A 21,119-nucleotide genomic window follows, 5' to 3' on the forward strand; every position below is an offset into this window, starting at 1 on the left:
AAGAAACGGCACCGGGGTGCATGGACACAGGGTTCAGGGCAGGGCCTCAGGCAAAGCCAACCCAATGCCGGGCGTCTGGCCACGTAGACAGGCTGTGGGCCCAGACACACAGCTTGGTCATGGTTTATCATGTCAGAGGCTGTGCCCTGGGATCCCAGGCAGGGAAAACACATGCCACAAACTGCCCTCATGGCAGCTCACCTGATGCACAAGGACGGATTTATTTCCTGGATATTTTCACGTAACAAAAAGCACGATGTACAGCGAGGAGCAAGGGGTAGAGGTGGGAGCTGCATGCAAACCCCAACACCTGGTCTGTAGCCCATCACCAGCAGTGCCTGGGTGAGCACGGCACACACCTTGGTTGAGGGAGGCCAGCTTGAGACTTGACAGGACCAGCTTTCTCATCTCGGGGGGCCTTGGCTGTCAGGGGCCCAGACCCAGGAGCCTTCGTGGGCTGTGGCCACCTTCAGACACCATGGGGTGTGGAGCTCAGGCAGCCAGGCCAGTGGACACAGGCATGGAGGGAGGCCTCTGGGAAGCTCTGGTGCTGCCCTGAAGGCCGGGCCACTATGAGCCGAGGGGCAGCATTCAGGGAGCCCATTCATTTACAAAGGTGCTGGCTGCTTGTCAGAAAGGAGCTGGAAGGACCAAGGGGGAAGAAAGAGGAATGGCTTGTCAATAAGGCACAGATTTGTCACATCTCCTTGGTTTTCCCAAGAAGCAACAACTGCTGTCCCCAAAGCAGCAGGGGTGGGTAGGAGTGGGGGTGGGGTGTGCATGGCAGCCAAGAGTCTATGCTCCATGGAGATGCCCCATCTTCCCGTCCCCATCAAGTGGAGACAGGCCAGTGGCTCCCCTTCCCCCTACAAGGGGTCACCCCGGTTTTGGGTCTAATGAGGTCCAGCCTGAGGGTCCCAGCTCTGAGACCCCTGCCATGGAGAAGAGAGTATCCTACAACAAGCATGGACACAGGCATGGAGGCTGGAGGCAAGCTGGCTGATGGATGGACGGACAGACAGGGAGAAGCTCAGATCGTGGCACTGAGAGTGAATGGGCCTCTGGCTCTCCCTGCAGGCTCGTCTGCTTGATGTCAAAAACATCAAGGACCGGAGCTCCCATCTTGGCGCAGCAGAAAAGAATCTGACTAGAAAACATGAGTTTGCGGGTTCGATCCCTGGCCTCACTCAATGGGTTAAGGATCCAGCATTGCTGTGAGCTGTGGTGTAGGTCACAGACATGGCTTGGATCTGGCATTGCTGTGGCTGTGGTGTAGGCCAGCGGCTACAGCTCCGATTGGACCCCTAGCCTGGGAACCTCCATATGCCACAGGTGCAGCCCTAAAAAGACAAAAGACAAAAAAAGAAAAACAAACAAACAAAAGGACCTGGAGTTCCCGTCATGGCGCAGTGAAAATGAGTCCAACTAGGAACCATGAGGATGTGGGTTCAATCCCTGGCCTCACTCAGTGGGTTAAGGATCTGGCGTTGCCGTGAGCTGTGGTGTGGGTCGCAGACGCGGCTCAGATACGGTGTTGCTGTGGCTGTGGCGTAGGCCAGCTGCTACAGCTCTGATTAGAACCCTAGCCTGGGTGTGGCCCTAAAAAAGGCAAAAATAAACAAACATTAAGGACCTAGCTACACATCAAGTCACTGCCTGGTGAGCCTGGTGCTGGGAAGGCCTCCCTCTGCCTGGGCCCAGGCTGAGGGCAACTGCCTGGACAGTGGATGGGGGGATGGACACCAGGCCAGAGCCCTTGTCAGAGTCCTCAGCCCGGATCTGCCCTTGAGACCCCAAGGGGACAGGGTGCAGCTGCAGCACAGCAAACGTCACAGTGGCCAAATGCATTTGGAACCAAGAGGGTGTCCTTCTGCAGGGCAGCAGAGGCCAGGCAACTCGTGGACAGGGCCCACAAGGGGCTCTGCTCTTGGAGATGAGATGATGGTGTGCCCAGGTCCCCAAGAGTCCCTGGGGCCTGCTGTCCCAGCTGTGCAGGGGCCTCACCAAACCCAGGGCAGCAAGAGTGGACAGAGAGGAGGAGCTGGGATCCCCCTAAGGCCACTGGCTGCCACTGGCTGGGTAGCTGGGCACGGTGGGGTACTCAGGCAGGCTGTTCCCTGAGAAGTTGTTGTACTGGGCTTCCCGAGATGGTGGGTTCCGCCAGGCACCCGTGCTCCACTCTGTCTGTGCCTTCTGGAAGCTTCCACCAGTGCCTCGGTAGATCCTGTGCACCTGCAGGATAGAGAAAGCAGAACAGTGGAGAGACCCCCTCATGTCTGAGGCAGGGCTTGTCTGTGCAGCTGCCTCCTGCTGGACCCCCAAGCCTGGAAGGTGCTGAGGACCCTGATGGGGTCAGCTCTGCTCTGGGCACATGCTTGACCTCCAGCCCCTTCCCTGCATAGAGGGAACCGCGGCCTGACTGCTTTCTAGTTCTCTGTCTGTGCTAAGTTCCTGGCGGAATTGCACTTGCCCCCGCCCCTTCCACAGCCTCTGTCTGGCATCTCTTCAAGCCTCCAGGGTGGTCTGCTTCCCGCTGGTTCCTCCTAGCCCTTGGGGTCCTCCATGCAGACAAACGACATTGGGGTCAAACATGGGGAAGCCAGAAGGCCCAGGGCACGGCCTCAGAACCTGCCAAACAGCTGGGATCCTGTGGCAAGGAGGATGGGAGGTACTCAGAACCCCACTTTCAAAAGCACAGGGCCAGAGTTCCCATTGTGGCTCACCAGTAATGAACCTAAGATCCATGAGGATGTGGGTTCAATCCCTGGCCTTGCTCAGCGGGTTAAGGATCCAATGTTGCCGTGAGCTGTGGTTGTAGATGCAGCTCAGATCCTGCATTGCTGTGGCTGTGGTGTAGGCTGGCAGCTGCAGCTCTGATTGGACCCCTAGCCTGGAACTTCCATATGCTGCAAGTGTGGCCCTAAAAAAAGAAATAAAGACAAAAACACAGGGCAGGCTTCTCCCTGCAGTGCTGCTGGGCGCCCAGGAGGCAGATGGACAAGACAGTCACCTCTGGGAAGGCTAGGCGGACACATCATCAGCCTCATCACTTTCCATGTGGTCCCAGGATGACTCTCACATGGCTGATGCCTACAGACCGCAATGCAAAACAGGGATAAGACGAGCCCCCAGGGATAGGAGGTCAGGGGTCAGGATGCTTGAGAAGCTGCACATCTTGGGATGAAGGACTTACCTTCATGATCACGATGGCCATTATGGCAGCCGACACGGAGAACATGATGGCCGGGAGAAGCATGACCACAGCGGCCCCGACGTTGATCTGAAAGAACCCAATCGCTGCCAGCCAACCACTACAAGGGACGAGAGGGCACATGGGAGCCAGTGCAAATACCAGACAAGGTACCTGCCATCCCACCTATGTAAAGAGCTCTGAAGAATCAACAAGAAAAAGACGAAATGACAGGAGTTCCTGTCGGCGCAGCAGAAACAAATCCAACTAGGAACCATGAGGGTGCAGGTTTGATCCCTGGCCTTGCTCAGTGGGTTAAGGATCCAGCCTTGCTGTGAGCTGTGGTGTAGGTGGCAGACGCGGCTCGGATCTGGCATTGCTGTGGCTGTGGTGTAGGCCAGCAGCTGTAGCTCCGATTAGACCCCTAGCTTGGGAACTTCCATATGCCATGGGTGCAGCCTTAAAAAAAAAAAAAAACGTAAAAATAAAAATATGAATGACAGAAAGAAATGGGCAATTCACACAAGGACTATCAGGAAACCAGTAAACTTAAGAAATGGTGCTCAGACCCACCAAGGAAGACGTGCAAGTGAGAAAAGGTAATGTTCTTCTACCATCGTTCTGGCACCTATGGAGTGTGAGGGAACACAGGTGCAAACTCTACTATTTGGCCTTGCTGACAGCATGCAGAAGCTCCCAGGCCAGTGACTGAACTTACACCACAGCAGTGACCAGAGCCACAGCAGTGACAACACTGGATCCTTAGGGAGGCCACCAGGGAAGTCCAAAACTCTTTTGCTCTGGACAGTGATGGGGCCCGACCTATAACAAGACTTACACACTTATTCCTTCTCTGCCTGTTTTCCTTGTAAGAATTTATGCCACAGCATTATTTGTTATAAGGAAAAGCTGGGGATAAGCTAAACATCCACTGGCTGGGAACACGAACACAAGTTATACTAAAGAGACATGAAACAAGAGAAAGTTGAGGGTCAGTGGGTATGCCCTGAGACGGTACATGGACGAACCCACCTTCTCTCCATGTCTGCCTCTGGGAGCGGAGGCAGGAAATACAGTATTTTTGAGACTCTTTTTCATTAGCAAGTAATAAAGCCATACAGTTCAGGATTCAGGGACCTTGAAAACATACACAATAAACAGTCTTTCTCCCACCAACCCCCGCCCAGCCCAGAGGGAATCAGTGAGCTCCTCTGCTAGGGATCCTGCCAGAGAGTATTTATAAAAACATGTGAGGAGTTCCCATCGTGGCGCAGTGGTTAACGAATCCGACTAGGAACCATGAGGTTGCGGGTTCGGTCCCTGCCCTTGCTTCGTGGGTTAACGATCCGGCGTTGCCGTGAGCTGCGGTGTAGGTTGCAGACGCGGCTCAGATCCCGCGTTGCTGTGGCTCTGGCGTAGGCCGGTGGCTACAGCTCCGATTCAACCCCTAGCCTGGGAACCTCCATATGCCGCGGGAGCGGCCCAAGAAATAGCAACAACAACAACAACAACAAATAAATAAATAAAATAAAAATAAAAACATGTGTGTGTAGGCACACACGTATATGACCCGTGTGCACATGCACATATGAGCACAAGCCTTGCCCCTTCTGTGATGCCAGGAGAGACCTTCTCACGTATAAGTGTACACTGCTTTGCACTTTGAGGGGAGTGAGCAGAGCTGGGCAGCCAGGGGCTTGGGCGGGCGCTGGGCAGGCAGCTGGGCAGGGCCAGGGGTGACTGAATGTTGTCCTGTGGGCTCCTGGGAAGGGGGAGGGTTGCGAGAGCGTCGCCCTGGGGAAAAATAATCTCGCACGGGATCTGGCATTCCGAACAAGAGGGATCGCAGCTGCTGGGGAGGATGGGGATGTAGAACAGGGAGCTGCTCCAAAGCCCCAGCCTTCAGACGTGCCCAGCAGGGACTGGCAGCTGGAGCTTCCAGAAAACCACCTAACTGACTGCCCAGGATACTGGGCTCAGGAGCAGCCGGGGATAAATGAGCCTCGATCAGTCACAGACGGTCACGTGAACACCTGCTGCACCTGCCAGGCCAGGCAAAGAGGATGACAGGCCTGCAGATGAGGGCTGAGGAGGGGATGAGGGGCACCAGGTACTCCCCCAGGGCTGCTGGGCCAGAAGCTGGAGGGGCTAAAGCCAGGGAGATGGGGACAGAATGTGCACAAGGACATAGCCTGCAAAAGCTGTGGGAGGGTTGGGCCGTGTCAGCCAGGTGTGTACCTGAAAGAAATGAAAACACACCACATCCACACCACACAGGCACTTGTAGAACCTTCACTGCAGAACTATCAGCAACAGCAGAAAGGTAACAACAACCCAAATGTCCACCCATAGATGAACAACACACAGTCCCTCCACACACGGAGAATCGCTCAGCCTGAAAGGGAGAGAAGCCCCGATACTTGCTACCATGTGGATGGACCTAGAGACCACGATGCTCAGTGAGAGAAGCAGACACAGAAGGACACACAGTGTGGGACTCCATGGATGGGAAATGTCCAGAACAGGCAGGACCACATAGACAGAGGGTGGGTTCCTAGTTGTCAGGAGCTGGGGAGGGTGGGAGTTTCTGATGAGGACAGGGTCTCCTTTTAGGGAGATGGAATGTTCTGGAATTAGATACGGGTGATGTACCTGTATCCTTGTAAATACACTAAAAACTACCAAGTCATGCACTTAAAAGGGTGACTTTTGGGGAGTTCCCTGGTAGTATATAGCAAGTTAAGGATCCTGTGTTGGAGTTCCCGTTGTGGCACAGTGGAAGCAAATCTGACTAGGAACCATGAGGTTGCGGGTTCAATCCCTGGCCTCGATCAGTGGGTTAAGGATCTGGCACTGCCATGAGCTGTGGTGTAGGTGGCAGATGTGGCTTGGATCTGGCGATGCTGTGGCTGTGGCGTAGGCCGGCGGCTACAGCTCTGATTCGACCCCTAGCCTGGGAACCTCCAAGTGCTGCAAGTGAGGCCCTAAAAAGACCAAAAAAAAAAAAAAAAAGGGATCCTGTGTTGTCACTGAGTGGCTTGCACCACTGCTATATCATGGGTTTGATTCCTGGCCTAGGAACTTACGCATGCTACAGGCATAGCCCCCCCAAAAAACAAAGTGTGACTTCCTGGGCTGTGAAGGCATAACAGTAGAGCCCTCGGTGGGAACTACAGGGCAACTGACACCCCGGATCAAGGAACGTGTACACCTCACCTGAGTCTGATATGAACTGACCACTAAGGCCACATTTTAATAAGCCACAGGGAAGCCTGAAGGGGAAAGGACCTTCTGGGAAATGCTAAGGAAGCTCAAATGAAGCCTGCGGGTGTCAGAGCACTGTACCCACGCAGCTATGGTGAGGCAGTGTCAGATGCTGGCAGGGAGGGCACTGGGGTGGAGGGCAGTGCCGGCTCTGGCTCTGAGAACCTCTATGCAGCCCCCCGTGGAAAGGTCACAAGCAGACAGTACTGACACATGTCAGCATCTGTGGTACTGGGGTCACCGTTGGTTTCCAAGTGCAAAAGAGCATCATGGTCTTTTACATGTAAGACATTTCTTTTTTTTTTTTTTTTTTTGGTCTTTTTGCCATTTCTTGGGCCGCTCCCACGGCATATGGAGATTCCCAGGCTAGGGGTCTAATCGAAGCTGTAGCCGCAGGCCTACACCAGAGCCACATCAACGTGGAATCCAAGCAGCGTCTGTGACTTACACCACAGCTCACAGCAACGCCAGATCCTTAACCCACTGAGCAAGGCCAGGGATCAAACACGCAATCTCAAGGTTCCTAGTCGGATTCGTTAACCACTGAGCCACAATGGAAACTCCCATTTCATGTTTTAAAGGTTCTTTTTTTGGAGTTCCCACTCTGGCACAGTGGGTTAAGGATCCCACTGCAATGGCTCGGGTAACAGCTGTGGCTCAGATTGAATCCCTGGCCTGGGAACCTCCACATGCAATAGGTACGACCATAAGAAAAAAAGAAAAAAGTCCTTCTCCTTTACGGATTCACAGAGAAGTGTTTGCAGAGCAGACAATGACAGATTCGCAGGCCCAGGACAGGCTGGGAGCATCCCCTTAGCGCCACCGGAAACCAATGACCCCAGCATGGGCAGCTACCCCCTGGAGGTGACCTGCAGGACTGCAGCCACCTTGAGCTGAAAAGGAAGGAACAGAGGGCAAAACCCTGGAGAAGGGAGACCTCAAGCAATGACGGACCTCAGGCAGGGGAGGGACAAGCTGGTCTGTCACAGTGAATGCAGTCGGGCAGGGCTGCAACCCCTGGGCCCCAAGTCCCTGCTGGTGCCCCCCCAGGAGGCCATGGGCTGGGCCCCATCTCCTCTTCCTCCCTATGCGGAGCCAAGAGGTCATCATAGGGGATACTCCAAGAAACCAGAGCTGGGGGCTGCTTCCCACACTGGCAGAAAGTAAAGGTCTCTAATCCCAAGCCCCATCCCCCCACCCAGCCCTGTCCCTTGTCTACAGGAGTGGGCTAGGAGACTCCTTTACAGGGAGCAGCCTGGAGCCACGGGGTGGGGGTAGGGGTTGCTCAGATGCACCTGCACAAGCAGGAGTGTTATGGTTACTATACTGTTATCAGCACTACCACCCTCACCCTCCTCTCCACTTCACAGAGAGGACATTTTGGGGCGAGCTGCCCCCCTAGGAGGCAGTCAGCTCCTGCTGTTCCCTTTCTGCAGGCTGGGCCACCAGGGAAGGTACAGACCCCCGGTTCTACCAGAAAAGCTGGGTGGTGGGGGCGGTGGACAGAAGGGGGCTGAAGGCAGGCATGGGGCCATGACACCTGGAATCAGACCTAAGGGCTCCCTGTCCCTGTGCCGTCAGTGCCAAAACAGGGTCTACACGGGCACCTGCTCTGCTCCCAGAGTCTGGGGTCTTGGCCGTGCTGGGTGGAGGATGACCATCTGCCAAATCCTGGGGGTCCTGCAGTGAATTCCTGCACCCGGGGTGAGTCCTGGGGACCCCAGACCCAGACCTAGGAAGCCGTCAGCCAGGAGGAAATCCAGCACTTGGGGCCAACACCGAGCATCTGCTCCCCATGAGCAGAGAGAGCAACGTCAGGAACTCAGGGAGATGCTTTGCTCGGGGCGGGGGGGAGTCCAAGTAACCTGGTGGCCATGCCCAAGGACATGGCAAGGTGACAGGGACAGAGACCACGAAATCAATGGGGACAGGAACCCGCAACCAGGAGCTAGAAAACCCACCCAGGGGAAGAATGCTCGAGGGCGTGACCCAGCAACTTCTCAGCTCCAAAACCCTGATACTTTAGAGGAAACCTTAACCAGAAGTAATCGAGACAGCGTGGCAACACAGAGGGCGGGAAGGGAAACCACCCGATCTTCGCCCCACGCTGACGCCTGAGACCCGCAAGCTCCACGGTGCCACGCCCTGCTCCAGGGCCCTGTGATGTGTCACCTCCTGTGGCAGAGAGACTTTGCAAGTGGGGTTAAGTGAAGGCCTCTGAGATAGGGGTGACCCTGGATTCCCCGGGGAACCCAGTGTCACCACGAGATCCTCGTAAGAGGGAGGAGGGAGGGTCAGAGACAGAGAGATGGGAGATGCCGTGCTGCCGGCTGTGAGGATGGAGGAAGGGGCCGTGAGCCAGGGATGCGGCACCTCCAAAAGCTGGAAAAGGAGGAACCGAATCTCCCCTGCAGCCTCCGGAGGAACCAGACCTGCCCGCACGTGGGTGAGGTCCCCATGAGGCCCAAGTTGGCCTCTGACCTCTAGAATGTGAGATGATAAGCTTGTTTCATTTTAAGTCACTAAATCCGGAGTTATTTGTTTCTGCGGCCTTGTATAAAACCCCAAAAACAAGCAAACAGAAGACGGTGGGGCAGGCCCTCCAGCTGCTCTCTGACCCACAGGACACAACAGTGACCACACTTCCCTGGTCCCCCTTGGGCAGCTGTAGCCAGGCGGCCCTGCACAAGCTGACAGAAAGTGGGCAGGACTACCACACAGGGGCCCCAGTGACCTTGGAGCAGATGCCAGGACCTGGCACCTCCATGGAGGGTTAATGGAGCAGGGAGAAACGTCACCCCTCCTCCAGCCGTCAGAGTCTGGGCTGGGGACCTCATCACAGCGTTCCACCCGCACCAGCAGGACTCATGTTTCCACAGTGAACATGTATCATAGGTGACGGTCATCAGGGCTCCTGGGGCCCTTGCTTACCATGTGCCCCATCCTGAGAAGCCGATGGCCTGGATGACGGCCAGGACAAACTGGGCTCCAAAGATGAAGAAAAACGCCATGAAATTAAAGGAGCTGTCAGATCTGGAAGGAAGGAAAATAGCCGTTACCATGGCACGAGGAGAATGAGACGGGGCGGCGATTAGGACGTCTTCCTCCTCAGGTTCTGACCATGAGGGCCCCGTGCGGTTCCTCCGAGGACGCCATGCCCGACACATCCCTCACGGAGGGAATGTAAGACACCTTCCTTGGAACTGAAGTCTTGACCACACGCACATGGCACGTGGCCTTCACACGGTCATCAGGGGTCAATCTGGGAGGTAAACCTCAGATTCAAGATGCTCTCTGTGCTGGAACCAGGTCTGCTGCCCTGGACAAGGGAGGGAGGGCTGTAGGGGGACTCTCCCAGGCCGCTCATGAAGGGAGGGACCCAGTGCCGGAGGAAGAGTGGGGGAGGCAGAGCTGCCTTGTGTCCAAAGCCTGCAGGGGTCCCTGATCCTATGCCCCTTCACCTGAGCCAGCTGGGGGGCTCAAGCAACAACCCCTTTATCTTCAGCACTAGAGAGTGAGTTTCTGGTTCCTGCCTTCAAGAGGGCATCAGGGACCCCCTATGATTCAGCCTGAAAGTCTGGGATTCAGAGACCACCCAGGGGCACACAGCTGAGTAGCAGGGGGCTGACTGGGAGCCTATGTTCACAGAGCAAGACTCAAAGGAGCCACAAGGGGGCAACAATCCAAACGCAGATCAACAGAACACTGTGTGGTCCTGCCACACAAGGAGCATCACTCAGCCTGAAAAAGAGAAGCCCTGACACTTGCTACCACGTGAACAGACCTGGAGACCATGACGCCCAGTGAGAAAAGCAGACACAGAAGGACACACAGTGTGGGATTCCATGGATGGGAAACGTCCAGAATAGGCACATTCACAGACGCAGAGAGTGGGTTCCTGGTTGTCAGGGGCTGGGGAGGTGATGGGGGTGACTATTGATGGGGACAGAGTTTCTCTTTGGGGAGATGGAATGTTCCGGAATTAGAGGTGATGGTTGTTCAACCTTGTAAAGATACTGGAAATGCTGAATTGTCACATAGATGAGTTGCATAAAGTATACCTCCAAGTTATTAAAAGACAGTGGCTGGATCTGACTCATGAGCCATCATCTGTACCTGACGTAAACTCATCCAAACTGGACAAGAGCAAGGGCCAGTGCTAACGTGTGGACCAGGGCAGCAGGCCAGGGTGCAGTCCCACATGGCACCCAACATGGAGGTGAGGGGTCCCACTCCCCCCCTTTTTTTTTGGCTGTGCCCACATCATGCAGAAATTCCTGGGTTGGGGATTGAACCCATGCCTCACCAGTGACCCAAGATACAGCAGTGACAACATCAGATCCTTCACCTGCTGAGCCACCAGAGAATTCCCTCCCCTCAGTTTTTAAAAAATCTTTTAAGTATAGTTGATTCACAACATTCCTTCAATTTCTACTCTCACCAAAGTCACCCACATATATGCACATATATTATTTTTTTCTTTCCCCTAGACACGTGGCATATGGAGACCCCAGGTCAGGGATCAGATGTGAGCCACAGCTGTGGCCCATGCCTCAGCTGCAATGCCCAACCCTTTAACTCGCTGGGGCACGCTGGGGATTGAACCTACGTCCCAGTGCTCCAGAGATGCCACAAATCCCATGGCACCACAGCAGGAATGCCTATACGCATTCTTTTTTTATATTACCTTCCATCATATTCTAACACAAGAACACAGTTCCCGGTGCTGTACAGTAGTGGCCTGGGTTTTGAGGTGACTGTCAGCACGCACACTCCCTGAGGGCTGCCCACACCAGACTCACCGGAAGGCCTTGTACGCGGGCCGGAACCAGCACACGTAGCCACAAGGGGAGAAGAGCAGCAGCCAGACCAAGGCGAGGCCGAAGTTGGCTCCAGAGCCGGCAGCAATCCACCAGGCCAGGCAGGCGACGAGGTTGACGCCCAGGGTGGCGCAGTAGACTGGGGGAAGGAGGAAAGCTAAACCGGGACACTCCTCCCATTCCTGGGGAGTTGCTCCCACGAGCACAGGGCCAGAGAAGGGACAGGGGTCCCGCCCAGCCACCCAGCTACCCAGGAACAGGAGTTATCAGAAAGGAGCTTTGTTACAAAACCCTCTCGGCACCTGGGCCCAAGCAGCATCCTGGCCTGGACCACTCCAGGGCCTGGGTCTTGGGGTGGTATGGGAACCCCCCATCCTCCCCACTTACACAGCCACAGCTGATAGATCCTCTTCACCAGGACCTGGTGCTCGATGGGGATCTCATCAGAAAAATTCTGGTAGAAGCAGGGCTTCAATGGGATGAACTTGGGCAGCGGGGGGAAGTTGTTCTCCTTTCCTGCAGGGACAGGGAACCGGGACAAAACTCAGGCTATGGTCAGCTTGTAACACCCCCAAGGACATCCCCGTCTGGATCCAGGACCTGTGGATATGTCACCTCATATGGCAGAGGGAACTTTGCAGGTGGGGTTAAGTGAAGGCCCCTGAGGTGGTGGTGACCCATGGATTTGCTGGGGGCCCAGTGTTGTCACAGTGTCCTCCTAAGAGGGAGGCAGGAGGGTTGGAGGAGGAGTCGGAAGAGATGCCAACCTGCTAGCTGTGAGGATGGAGGAAGGGGCTGAGAGCCAGGGATTCGGCACCTCCAGAAGGTGGAAAAGAGGAACCAACTCTCCCCTGGAGCCTCCAGAGGAGCCAGCCCTGCCCAGGGCTGGGTTTAGCCCTGTGATGCCCAAATAAGACCCTTGACCTCAGGACTGTGAGAGCATCGATTCTGCGTAAATCACTGCATTCATGGTGATTTCTTGCAACAGTCACACCTGTGAGGCCAGGGAAGGTCCTGGCACTCGGAACGCATGCACTCAGTGGGGAAAGTGGCATCAAAAATGACCAGACTGGGGGGCTTAAACTAACACAAGAGAAATGTATCCTGTCCCATTCTAAAGGCCAGATGACCAAGATCCAGGTGTGGTGGGGCCGCGCTCCCTCCGGAGGCTCTAGGGGAGGGTGCTTCCCACCCCTTCCAGCTTCTGGGACCCCAGAGTCCTGGGCTTGTGGAAACATCCCACCTCTGCCTCCCTCTTCCACAGCTTCTGTGGGTCTGTGTCCAGGTGTCCTTCTTAGGACGTCTGTCACACTGTCTTAGGACCAACGTGACCTCATAAAATCTCCAATAAGGTCTAAGGTCATGTTCCCAGGTCTCAGAAGTAGGACTTCAAGCTCTGAAACATGGAATGTCATATTGTGCACACCATCCCCACACAGAGGCCGTGGGTGTTTCCGTGTGGCTCCATTTTGGCGTGCATGCTGCCATGGCAGCACCTGCACAGACCCACAGGGGCCACTGCCCCACCCACACACAGCACAGCACCATTGGCTCCCCAGAGCCACCCTCTTCCTGGCCTCTGAGCAGCACCCCATAGGCTCTCTGCTGCCAGATGACCACCGTGAAGACGTGTCTCCCTGTCATCTGGCCCATGCCCAGGGAGACCCCAACACCCAAATTGGAGGAGAGCGAGGCTGTGCCTGCAGGGGGCCACAGTGCATCCAGCCACCTGGGCAGTTCCCAGAGGGACCAAGAAGCTGGTAATCCCCCCACTGCCAGTCAGGGGAAAGACTCACCTGACATTTCCACAGTGACGACAGGACGGGGTGGAAGCCTGCTGCCACCTGGAGGGGAGACAGACACAGTCAGGGGTCCCCACGGCTGCTGGTGACCCCAACACAAGCTGCAGGACTAGGCAGCTGTTGCAGGTAGAATCCTAACCACCAGACCATTCACCGGGGTGTCTGGGCTCTTGACCCAAACACCAGCCCAGCCCCAAATCTGTGACCCTAATCAACTCCTCACCTCAGGGCTCCTGGGAGCCTGTACACCAATGGGAGAAGAGGCACCGGGCCAGAGCTAGGATGTTTCCAGGATCCCAGAGACACTCCCCCCACCACCACCCCCTGCCTTCTCATCCTCCAGGCCCCCAAATGTCCCCTTTATCCAAATGTCCTCCTAAGGCCACGAGGAGTCACTGAGTCACCAAGAACTAAGTCCACACTCAACGCTGTGTGACCTCGGGTAAATCACACAACCTCTCTGGTCTGCGGGTTTCACTCCTGAGGGTCTTACAGGGCCAAGGACCCCATCACAACCCAAATGAAATGCCCAGGTACAGGCCTGGCACCCAGCAGCCCTGCCCTGGAGCCCAAGAGCTTGGTGTCACAGAGCAGCCTCTCACAGAGGTACCACGATGGTGTGTAACTGAGCAGGATTCACCAGTTAATCAAGGGACCTGTAGGCAGACTATGCCAGCTTCAGGAAATGGGCCAGGCAACATGGTCATGCCTGGCACCAGAGGGAGTGAGGAAGCCATGCCTAGCGGTGGTCCAGGTGAGAAGGTTCCAGGAGTTCCTCAGGCCTGTCCCTGGCCCCTGCTCAGCAAGGGCCCCATGGGGATCCTCAGCCCAGCCCTGCCCTGCCGACTGCAGGCCCAGTAGGCTCACTGGCCTGCCCACCATCTGTCTACCGTTCCAGCTCTGGGAGAGCCCCCCACATGCCCTGCCCCCATGAGCATCCTCTGGCTGGGGCTCCAGGATGGCTCAGCACAGGGATGTCTCAGGGCCCTGCTGCACCTGGTCAGTCAACACACATCTGGTGGGAGGACAAATGGCTGCCCTGAATTTCTCACACATACACAGGCTCCAGCACCAACCATGCTGTGGCAGACCCCCACCTGGCCCTCTGGCCCCTGTGAAGGATGGGAAGTGGGTGGCCTGGAGGGAGCCTTAGTCAGCTGGGTCCAGGGTGATGGGACTTCTCATCGGAGTCTAGCCACAGCCTTCCAGACTCTGGAGGCCCTGCTCTGCCTACTCGGCTCAGGAGCTCGCCGCCTACTATACAAACCCAGTTGTCAGCAAAGCAACCAGAGAACCCAGGGACCCTCAGCCACCACGGCCTCACGTCTCTGTCAACAGACACCAACCTGGTTTTAACTTGTTTATTTTCACACATAAGAGCTGATACCTGACACCTGAGAAAAGAAGACACGATCCCAGTGGACCCAGGGGCTCCAGTCTGAAGGCGCCCAGCTACATGGCCTGGCAGGACACCTGCCATGCTCACACCCAGGGAAGGGCTCATCCAGGCAGGAACGCGCTCCATGAGCCAGCTGGAACAGTGTGTGTGGGCTCTAGGCTGGGAGGCAAGTGTTCCTAAACTGTGGTGGGACAGCAGCCCCTGGTGACTGCAAGGGAGGCTGAGGAAGTCCAGAGCCAGGCACCTAGGCATCAGGGTCCAGCTGGCAGCACTGGGCCTCCAGCACACCGCGGAAGGCCTGGAAGCGGTGGTTGAGATCAGGCCGGGCATGGATGCGGAAGTGGGTACCCAGTGCACCATCGGGCGAGGGTGCCCCATAGAAGACGCGCCGCACACGCGAGTGCACCAAGGCCATAGCGCACATGGCACAGGGCTCACGGGTAACATACAAGTCATAGCCGGTGCATACATAGGGAAGGCCATCCATGTTCTCTTCCAGTTTGCGCACAGAGCCCACACGGACACTCTGGGGGGCAGCAGCTGGGGCAAAGGAGCAGGCGGGGTGGTGCGTGAGGTCATAGGTGCCACGGCCCTGGCCCTGCGCCACCAGGTCAATGCATACCATGGTGGCATGCAGCAGGGGGGTGGCCGTGCCACTACAGTCATGGCCTGTGGCCAGCACACGGCCCGAGGCTGGGTCTACCACCACTGCCCCCACGGCCCTCAGGCCCCTGGAGGCCGCCTGCTGTGCCGCCCACACGGCCCGTTCCATGTGGCCCTGCATCACAGCTCGCTCCTGCACTGAGAAGAGCTGCCCGGCCAGGGCTCGGGTCACCTGCCTGTCCTCATGGAAGGACGTGGGCCAGTGGGTGCGCGCCTCCTCAAATTGGTCCCTGGTCAGGGGCGGCCGGGCAGGCACGGGCACGAGAAAGGGCTGACCCAGGCCGCAGGGGTCCACGGCTGGTGTCGGAAGGAGCTCGGCCAGCGATCGTGTGCCTGCGGCTGGCCCTGCCAGGCATAGCAGCATCTCCAGCGTGTGTGGGCGGCTAGGGTCTCGGCTGGGGCGCACTCTTTTAAGATGAGGCTGTGCACGCAGCGGATGGACAGCTGACACCTCCTTCAGGAGGCGTGAGGTCTGGCGCTTGTCCAGGACGGGTGCAGCGTAGGCCAGTACCAGCTCCACATCCCCCGACTGCTGCTCAGACAGGACTGGGAGGGCTTCCCACGATGCCAGCTCTCCCTCAGGGCTCCCGGCCTTCACGTCCCCACGCAGCTCCATGATGCCCAGGGCGGGGTCCATCCTCGGTATGGTTCTGACTGTGGGAGACAGAGACCGGAGCAGAGCATCATCCTCGGCTGTGGGAGGCCTGGTCAGCTGGAGGGGTGGGTCCGGGAGCGTGCTGCGTCTGGAGGGTGGTCCGAGAGCTCCAGCCCAAGTGCTATGCAGCAGCGTCATGCTCTCACTCACGTCCTACTAATGCTTGGTTTGTACGGAGCTTAACTCACCCTTGCTTAGGTGGCTTTTTCCCCTTTCTCTTTGAGATGTGCCATGAGTGAAAATGCACACTTGACCTCAGAGACTCAGTACAAGAAAAATGTAAACCGTCTCATGGGTTTTTTCCCACAGTCAGCTCTCGGCTCTCTGCATCCACAGGAAATCCATGGACACGCTGGACCAACTGTACCATCTTACACAAGGGCCTGGAGCATCGGCGGATTTTGCTATCCTCAGAGGGCCCTGGAATCAGCTCCCCACGGAAACCAAGACGATTGTGTTGACTACCTGCTACAGTGGGTATACTCTGCAGGTGTCGGGATAAAGAAATGCATTATTGAGATTCATTCCACCTGTTTTTCTTCGCACTTTTCAAAAACATGGCTTCTGGGAGTTCCCATTGTGGCACAGTGGTTAACGAATCCAACTAGGAACCATGAGGTTGCGGGTTCGATCCCTGGCCTCGCTCAGTGGCTTAAGGTGTTGCCGTGAGCTGTGGTGTAGGTCGCAGACGCGGCTCGGATCCCACGTTGCTGTGGCTCTGGCGTAGGCCAGTGGCTACAGCTCTGATTCAACCCCTAGCCTGGGAACCTCCATATGCTCCAGGAGCGGCCCAAGAAAAAGGCAAAAAGACAAAAAAAAAAAAGTGGCTTCTAAAAAATTCCTGTTACATTCATGCCTGGTGTTACATTCCTACTGCCAGGATTGCCTTGGCTGGCATCAAAGACGAACGACAGATCATCTTCACACAACCGCAGAAAACCTGGGGGCCACTGCCCGTCCACACCAACCAGAGCACCCTGGTGGCGTCTGGCAGCGGACCAGCCCCTGCCGTCTCATCCCCATGAACTAGGAAGTGCTGAGATCACTTCCTATTTACTGAGGATTTACTGCTGAGATGCTCCTGTCTCACTTCTTGACCCATGGCTCCCCAGAGGGCACACAAGGTCCCTGCCCACCACCACCTGTCTGAAGCTCGCCATACAAGCTTGGCGAACACAGGAACGGGTGCTGGTGGCAGTTCTGAGAAGTAGCAATCGTGGAGAGGTCCCTCGGGCACCCATGACCCCTGTGCCAGGCGGGGCCCTCAGGAGGGTCCACAGTGCAGCTCCAAATCTGCTCCCGGTACACACTGTGCCGGGGAGGCTATGGCCATCTCCAGACCACAAAAGCTCCCACTGTCTCCCAGGCAAAAGACAGACACAGTCCCATTTGTCCCTTCAAGAGTGCAATCTCTGTCTGATTAAAACAAAGCAAGCAACAGATAAAGGAGGCTGCCACCAGGACACTGCTGGCCAGGACGCCAGCTCCTTGGGGAGGGTGAATGAAAACCCAGGAGGGCACCAGCTGAACTCCACTCCTCTCCCAGGTATGTGCCCAGGAAAAGTAAAGACACACGTCCACACGGAAACCTGCCCACGCACATTCACAGCAGCACGATTCACAATAGCAAAAGGTGAACAATAGTTCCCATCATGGCTCAACAGTAACGAACCCGACTAGTATGCATGAGGATACGGGCTCAATCCCTGGCATCGTTCAGCGGGTTAGTGATCCGGCATTGCCGTGAGCTATGGTGTAGGTCACAGATGTGGCTTGGAGCTTGCTTTGCTGAAGGTGGACACAATCCAAACATCCACTGATAGATGAATGAAAAAACCAAATGCAGTCCTTCCACACAATGAGACATCACTTAGCCTGAAAAGGAGAAGCACGAACACTCCTACCACGTGGACAGACCTGGAGACCACGATGCTCAGTGAGAGAAGCAGACACAGAAGGACACACAGGAGTTCCCGTTGTGGCGCAGGGGTTAACGAATCCGACTAGGAACCATGAGGTTTCGGGTTCGGTCCCTGCCCTTGCTCAGTGGGTTAACGATCCGGTGTTGCCGTGAGCTGTGGTGTAGGTTGCAGACGCGGCTCGGATCCCGCGTTGCTGTGGCTCTGGCGTAGGCCGGTGGCTACAGCTCTGATTCGACCCCTAGCCTAGGAACCTCTATTATGCCGCGGGAGCAGCCCAAGAAATAGCAAAAAGACAAAAAAAAAAAAAAGAAGGACACACAGTGTGGGATTCCATGGATGGGAAATGCCCAGAACAAGCATATCCGGAAACAAAGAGGGGGTTCCTAGTTGTCAGGGGCTGGGGAGGAGGAGGAAGGGGAGTGACTGGTGATGGGGGAAGAGAGCTTCCTTTTGGGGTGGTGGGATGTTCTGGAATTAGATAGAGATGATAGTCACACATTATAAATATACTAAAAATGCTAAAACATAGATTTTAAGTGGGTAACCCACACAATGTGTGTGCATCGTATCTCAGTAAAGCTGCTGTTCCTGGCGACAGGGGGACATCTGCTAGGTCAGCAGACCCCAAACAAGGCCCAGCACCTCCTGACCAAGGCTGGTGCTGTACCCACGGCATGTCCTCATACCTCTGAGTTTGGGCTCCCCAACTCCATCCAGTGACCCCAGAGGGAGACTAGGGCTATCGGCTTCCTACTGGCCAAGGGACTGGCTAGGAGGGCAGAGCCAGGATCTGATCTCTCGGCCAGGTGGCCAAGAGCTCCCTGACTCTGCCCTCTGAGCCCTGTACGATCGGTGTCCTGAGCCCCTTTTACAGATGAGAAGCAGGTTCTGCAGAGAGTGACCCCCCCCCAACAAAGGGAGCAGCCCATCTGCGAACAGCACCCACATCCACGACTTGCTTAAACACCTCCAGATACCTAAACATGGTCCGAGGCTGACCTGTTCCTCTTTTTGTTCTCAAAACCCCACACCCCTCCCTGCTGCGCTCTCTACTGGTCCTGCCCAGCTCAGCCCTGACCTGGCTTTGGCCAACTCCTTCTGCCTACAGCTAGGGAGTTTACGTTGACAGTTGCAGCCTCTGCTGCAGGCATGGACTGCCAGGGAGGGCTCACTGCATGGGGCAGCCCCTGGAGGGTCTGCTGGACCAGCAAGCCAGGCCCTTAAGAGCCAGTCTCCTCATCCAGTGCTCAGGAATTCCTGTGGCACTTGCACCCAGGGTTCCAGGAGGAGTAGGGATAGGGTGCTTATTCAGTGAGCTGAGGCTCTGCAGGTGACACGCAATCCCAGAGAGAGGCCTTATCTCACCACTAGTTGTGTCCCGGCCCTGCCTCACATCCTCCCCAAGTCCGCACCTTCCTGGCTAAGACCTAGGGTACCTGTCCTGACCCCAACCCAGCTTCCCACTCAGTGAAACAGGATCCACCACTACCATGCCAGGGGCAGAAAGTGCAAAAATCCATGCGAGGCATGGCCCTGTTCTGGGGCACAGCTCCTCAGGGGCCCAGCATCCTGACTGTGGCAGGCAGACTCCAGGAAGGCTCCTGGGAAAGAGTAACCCACAGCTGGGCCTGGACGGCAGATGAGGCAGGGTGGGGAGTCCTGTGCAGAGGGTGCTGGAGACAGCCAGTACTGAAGTCTCCACCATACCCACTGGTGGAAGGCCACCAAGTCTGTATAGCGTCTCCAGAAAACAATTTATCAGGGTGGGGGTGGCGGTCTCACCCTGATAAATTCAAATGCCAAGTGAGCTGATAATTTTTTTTTTCTCTTTAGGACCACACCCATGGCATACGAGGGCTCCCAGTTGAATCACAGCTATAGCCACTAGCCTATGCCACAGTCACTGAGCTGATACTTTTTATCAAAAGTGTGTCCCATGCAAGCTTTAGGAAATACACTAAAAAACATGTACACATATATTCGTTATTAACGCAAAACTCGAATTTAATGGGACAACTTGCGTGTTTACCTGCGGACAATCGCCTCCCTAAAAGCGGGCCTCTGCAGGAAAGTTCAAAAACCTCGGGCATGTGGCGTGTGGGAGAGACGCGAGGCTAGAACTTAAGGCCTTGCCCGCTCACACATTAGCCTCATACATTCCATAAAAAACAGGAAGGACTGTCACGGTTTAGGACGTTCAGAAAGACTGAGGCCTTTCACCCAAGGAGGGTGGGAAGCTGTTAAGGAGGCAGAGGGTTGGCCGCGATGACACGAGAAAAGGGCGCACCGAAAGCAGCTGCGGCACCGGGTCTTCACAACAGACCGCAGGGGCAGAAGCACGCGCAACACGTAGATGCGCGCGGAGAGCCGCGTCCCCGCGGCCCAACGGCCCTCCGCGCACGCGCACACGCGTCGCTGCCAGCTCCCGCCCGAGGCGCGCAGAAACAGGGCCTGGCTACCCACTCGCTCCCCGCGCAAACGATGTCCCCGCAGCCGCGCCCCCCGCCCCCGCCCCCGCTCGCCCTCCTCGGAAGCCTGGGTCGCAAGAGCCCGAGACCCGGTGCTTACCTGAGGATACCGGCAGGAGCGCGGCGTTTCACCAAGTCTTAGCAACCAGCCCACCTACCCCGCCTCCGCCACCGCCTGGCGCTGCGGGGCACGACGGGAGCGTAGTTCCAGGGGCGGGGTCGGCGCGAGGCGAAGGCGGGGCCGAGACTACAATCCCCACAAGGCCGCGCTCGCCGCCTCCTCGCTCCGCCTCTCCCCTGTGCGCCGGTCAGGTGACCCGCTAGAGCGGGGCTAGCTCTGTTTTGAGGATTCGAGACACCCTGGACGGCCGGGAAAAGTCGAACCTTGGAGGCCCTTTGGGAAATCAGCAGAGTGAAGAGACTGAGTCAGAGGGGCACACGACACCCGCTGTAGTCACTCCCTGAGTCCAGTTTGCTGCTGCCACGTGGCTCCCGAGGGGCTGTCCCTAGATACCTGGATGCGGTCAGGTTCCAATTATTCTCTAGGGCCGCAGACTCCAGTCTCACTTTTCCGTCTGTACAGTAGGCAAAGGGGACCTCTTGACTCCAAGGCAAAACAAGCTTATTTTATGAACAAATTCAGTTATTCATCCTAGTTAAACAGGTGTAAGCCAGATCTCAACCAGGAGCAATAGGTACCACCACTCCCAAGGGACCCTGGGTACTGTCTAGGAATATTTATGGTTGTTAGATTAGGGGTGCTCCTGACAGCAAAACTTGGAGGCCAGGGATGCTGCTCAACACCCTACAATGCATAAGGCACCCTCGAAACAGACTGGCAAATGTCCACTGTAAGGAAGACCCCAGTTTAACCCCACTGCTAAGCAAGAAGAAAGATTTAGGTCTAAAAGGACCCTGAAGAGGGAAATTTTTCTA

At 56.2% G+C, this 21,119-nt stretch overlaps 2 protein-coding genes across 3 annotated transcripts; both read right to left on the reverse strand.

Moving 5' to 3' along the window:
* Positions 1 to 202: 202 nt before the first annotated feature.
* On the reverse strand, positions 203 to 20,345 carry SCAMP4 (secretory carrier membrane protein 4). 2 transcript variants are annotated; one of them, XM_047777662.1, is made up of 7 exons: positions 20,284 to 20,345; positions 13,071 to 13,118; positions 11,662 to 11,790; positions 11,257 to 11,413; positions 9,386 to 9,487; positions 3,194 to 3,311; positions 203 to 2,232 (listed from the first exon to the last, which is right to left on the reverse strand). In XM_047777662.1, exons 2-7 carry the CDS (start codon positions 13,075 to 13,077, stop codon positions 2,053 to 2,055), a joined length of 693 nt encoding a protein of 230 aa, XP_047633618.1. In that variant the 5' UTR covers positions 13,078 to 13,118; positions 20,284 to 20,345; the 3' UTR covers positions 203 to 2,052. The 2 variants fall into 2 exon arrangements, with proteins under 2 accessions (XP_047633618.1, XP_047633617.1); XM_047777661.1 differs by having other exon boundaries at positions 1,552 to 2,232; positions 11,257 to 11,431.
* Positions 14,701 to 20,348, reverse strand: ADAT3 (adenosine deaminase tRNA specific 3). The gene is made up of 2 exons (XM_047777660.1): positions 20,284 to 20,348; positions 14,701 to 15,792 (listed from the first exon to the last, which is right to left on the reverse strand). The coding sequence occupies exon 2, from the start codon at positions 15,773 to 15,775 to the stop codon at positions 14,720 to 14,722; it is 1,056 nt and encodes a 351-aa protein (XP_047633616.1). The 5' UTR covers positions 15,776 to 15,792; positions 20,284 to 20,348; the 3' UTR covers positions 14,701 to 14,719.
* Positions 20,349 to 21,119: the final 771 nt, after the last annotated feature.

Source organism: Phacochoerus africanus, chromosome 4 (genome assembly GCF_016906955.1).
Source record: "Phacochoerus africanus isolate WHEZ1 chromosome 4, ROS_Pafr_v1, whole genome shotgun sequence".
NCBI lineage: Eukaryota > Metazoa > Chordata > Mammalia > Artiodactyla > Suidae > Phacochoerus > Phacochoerus africanus.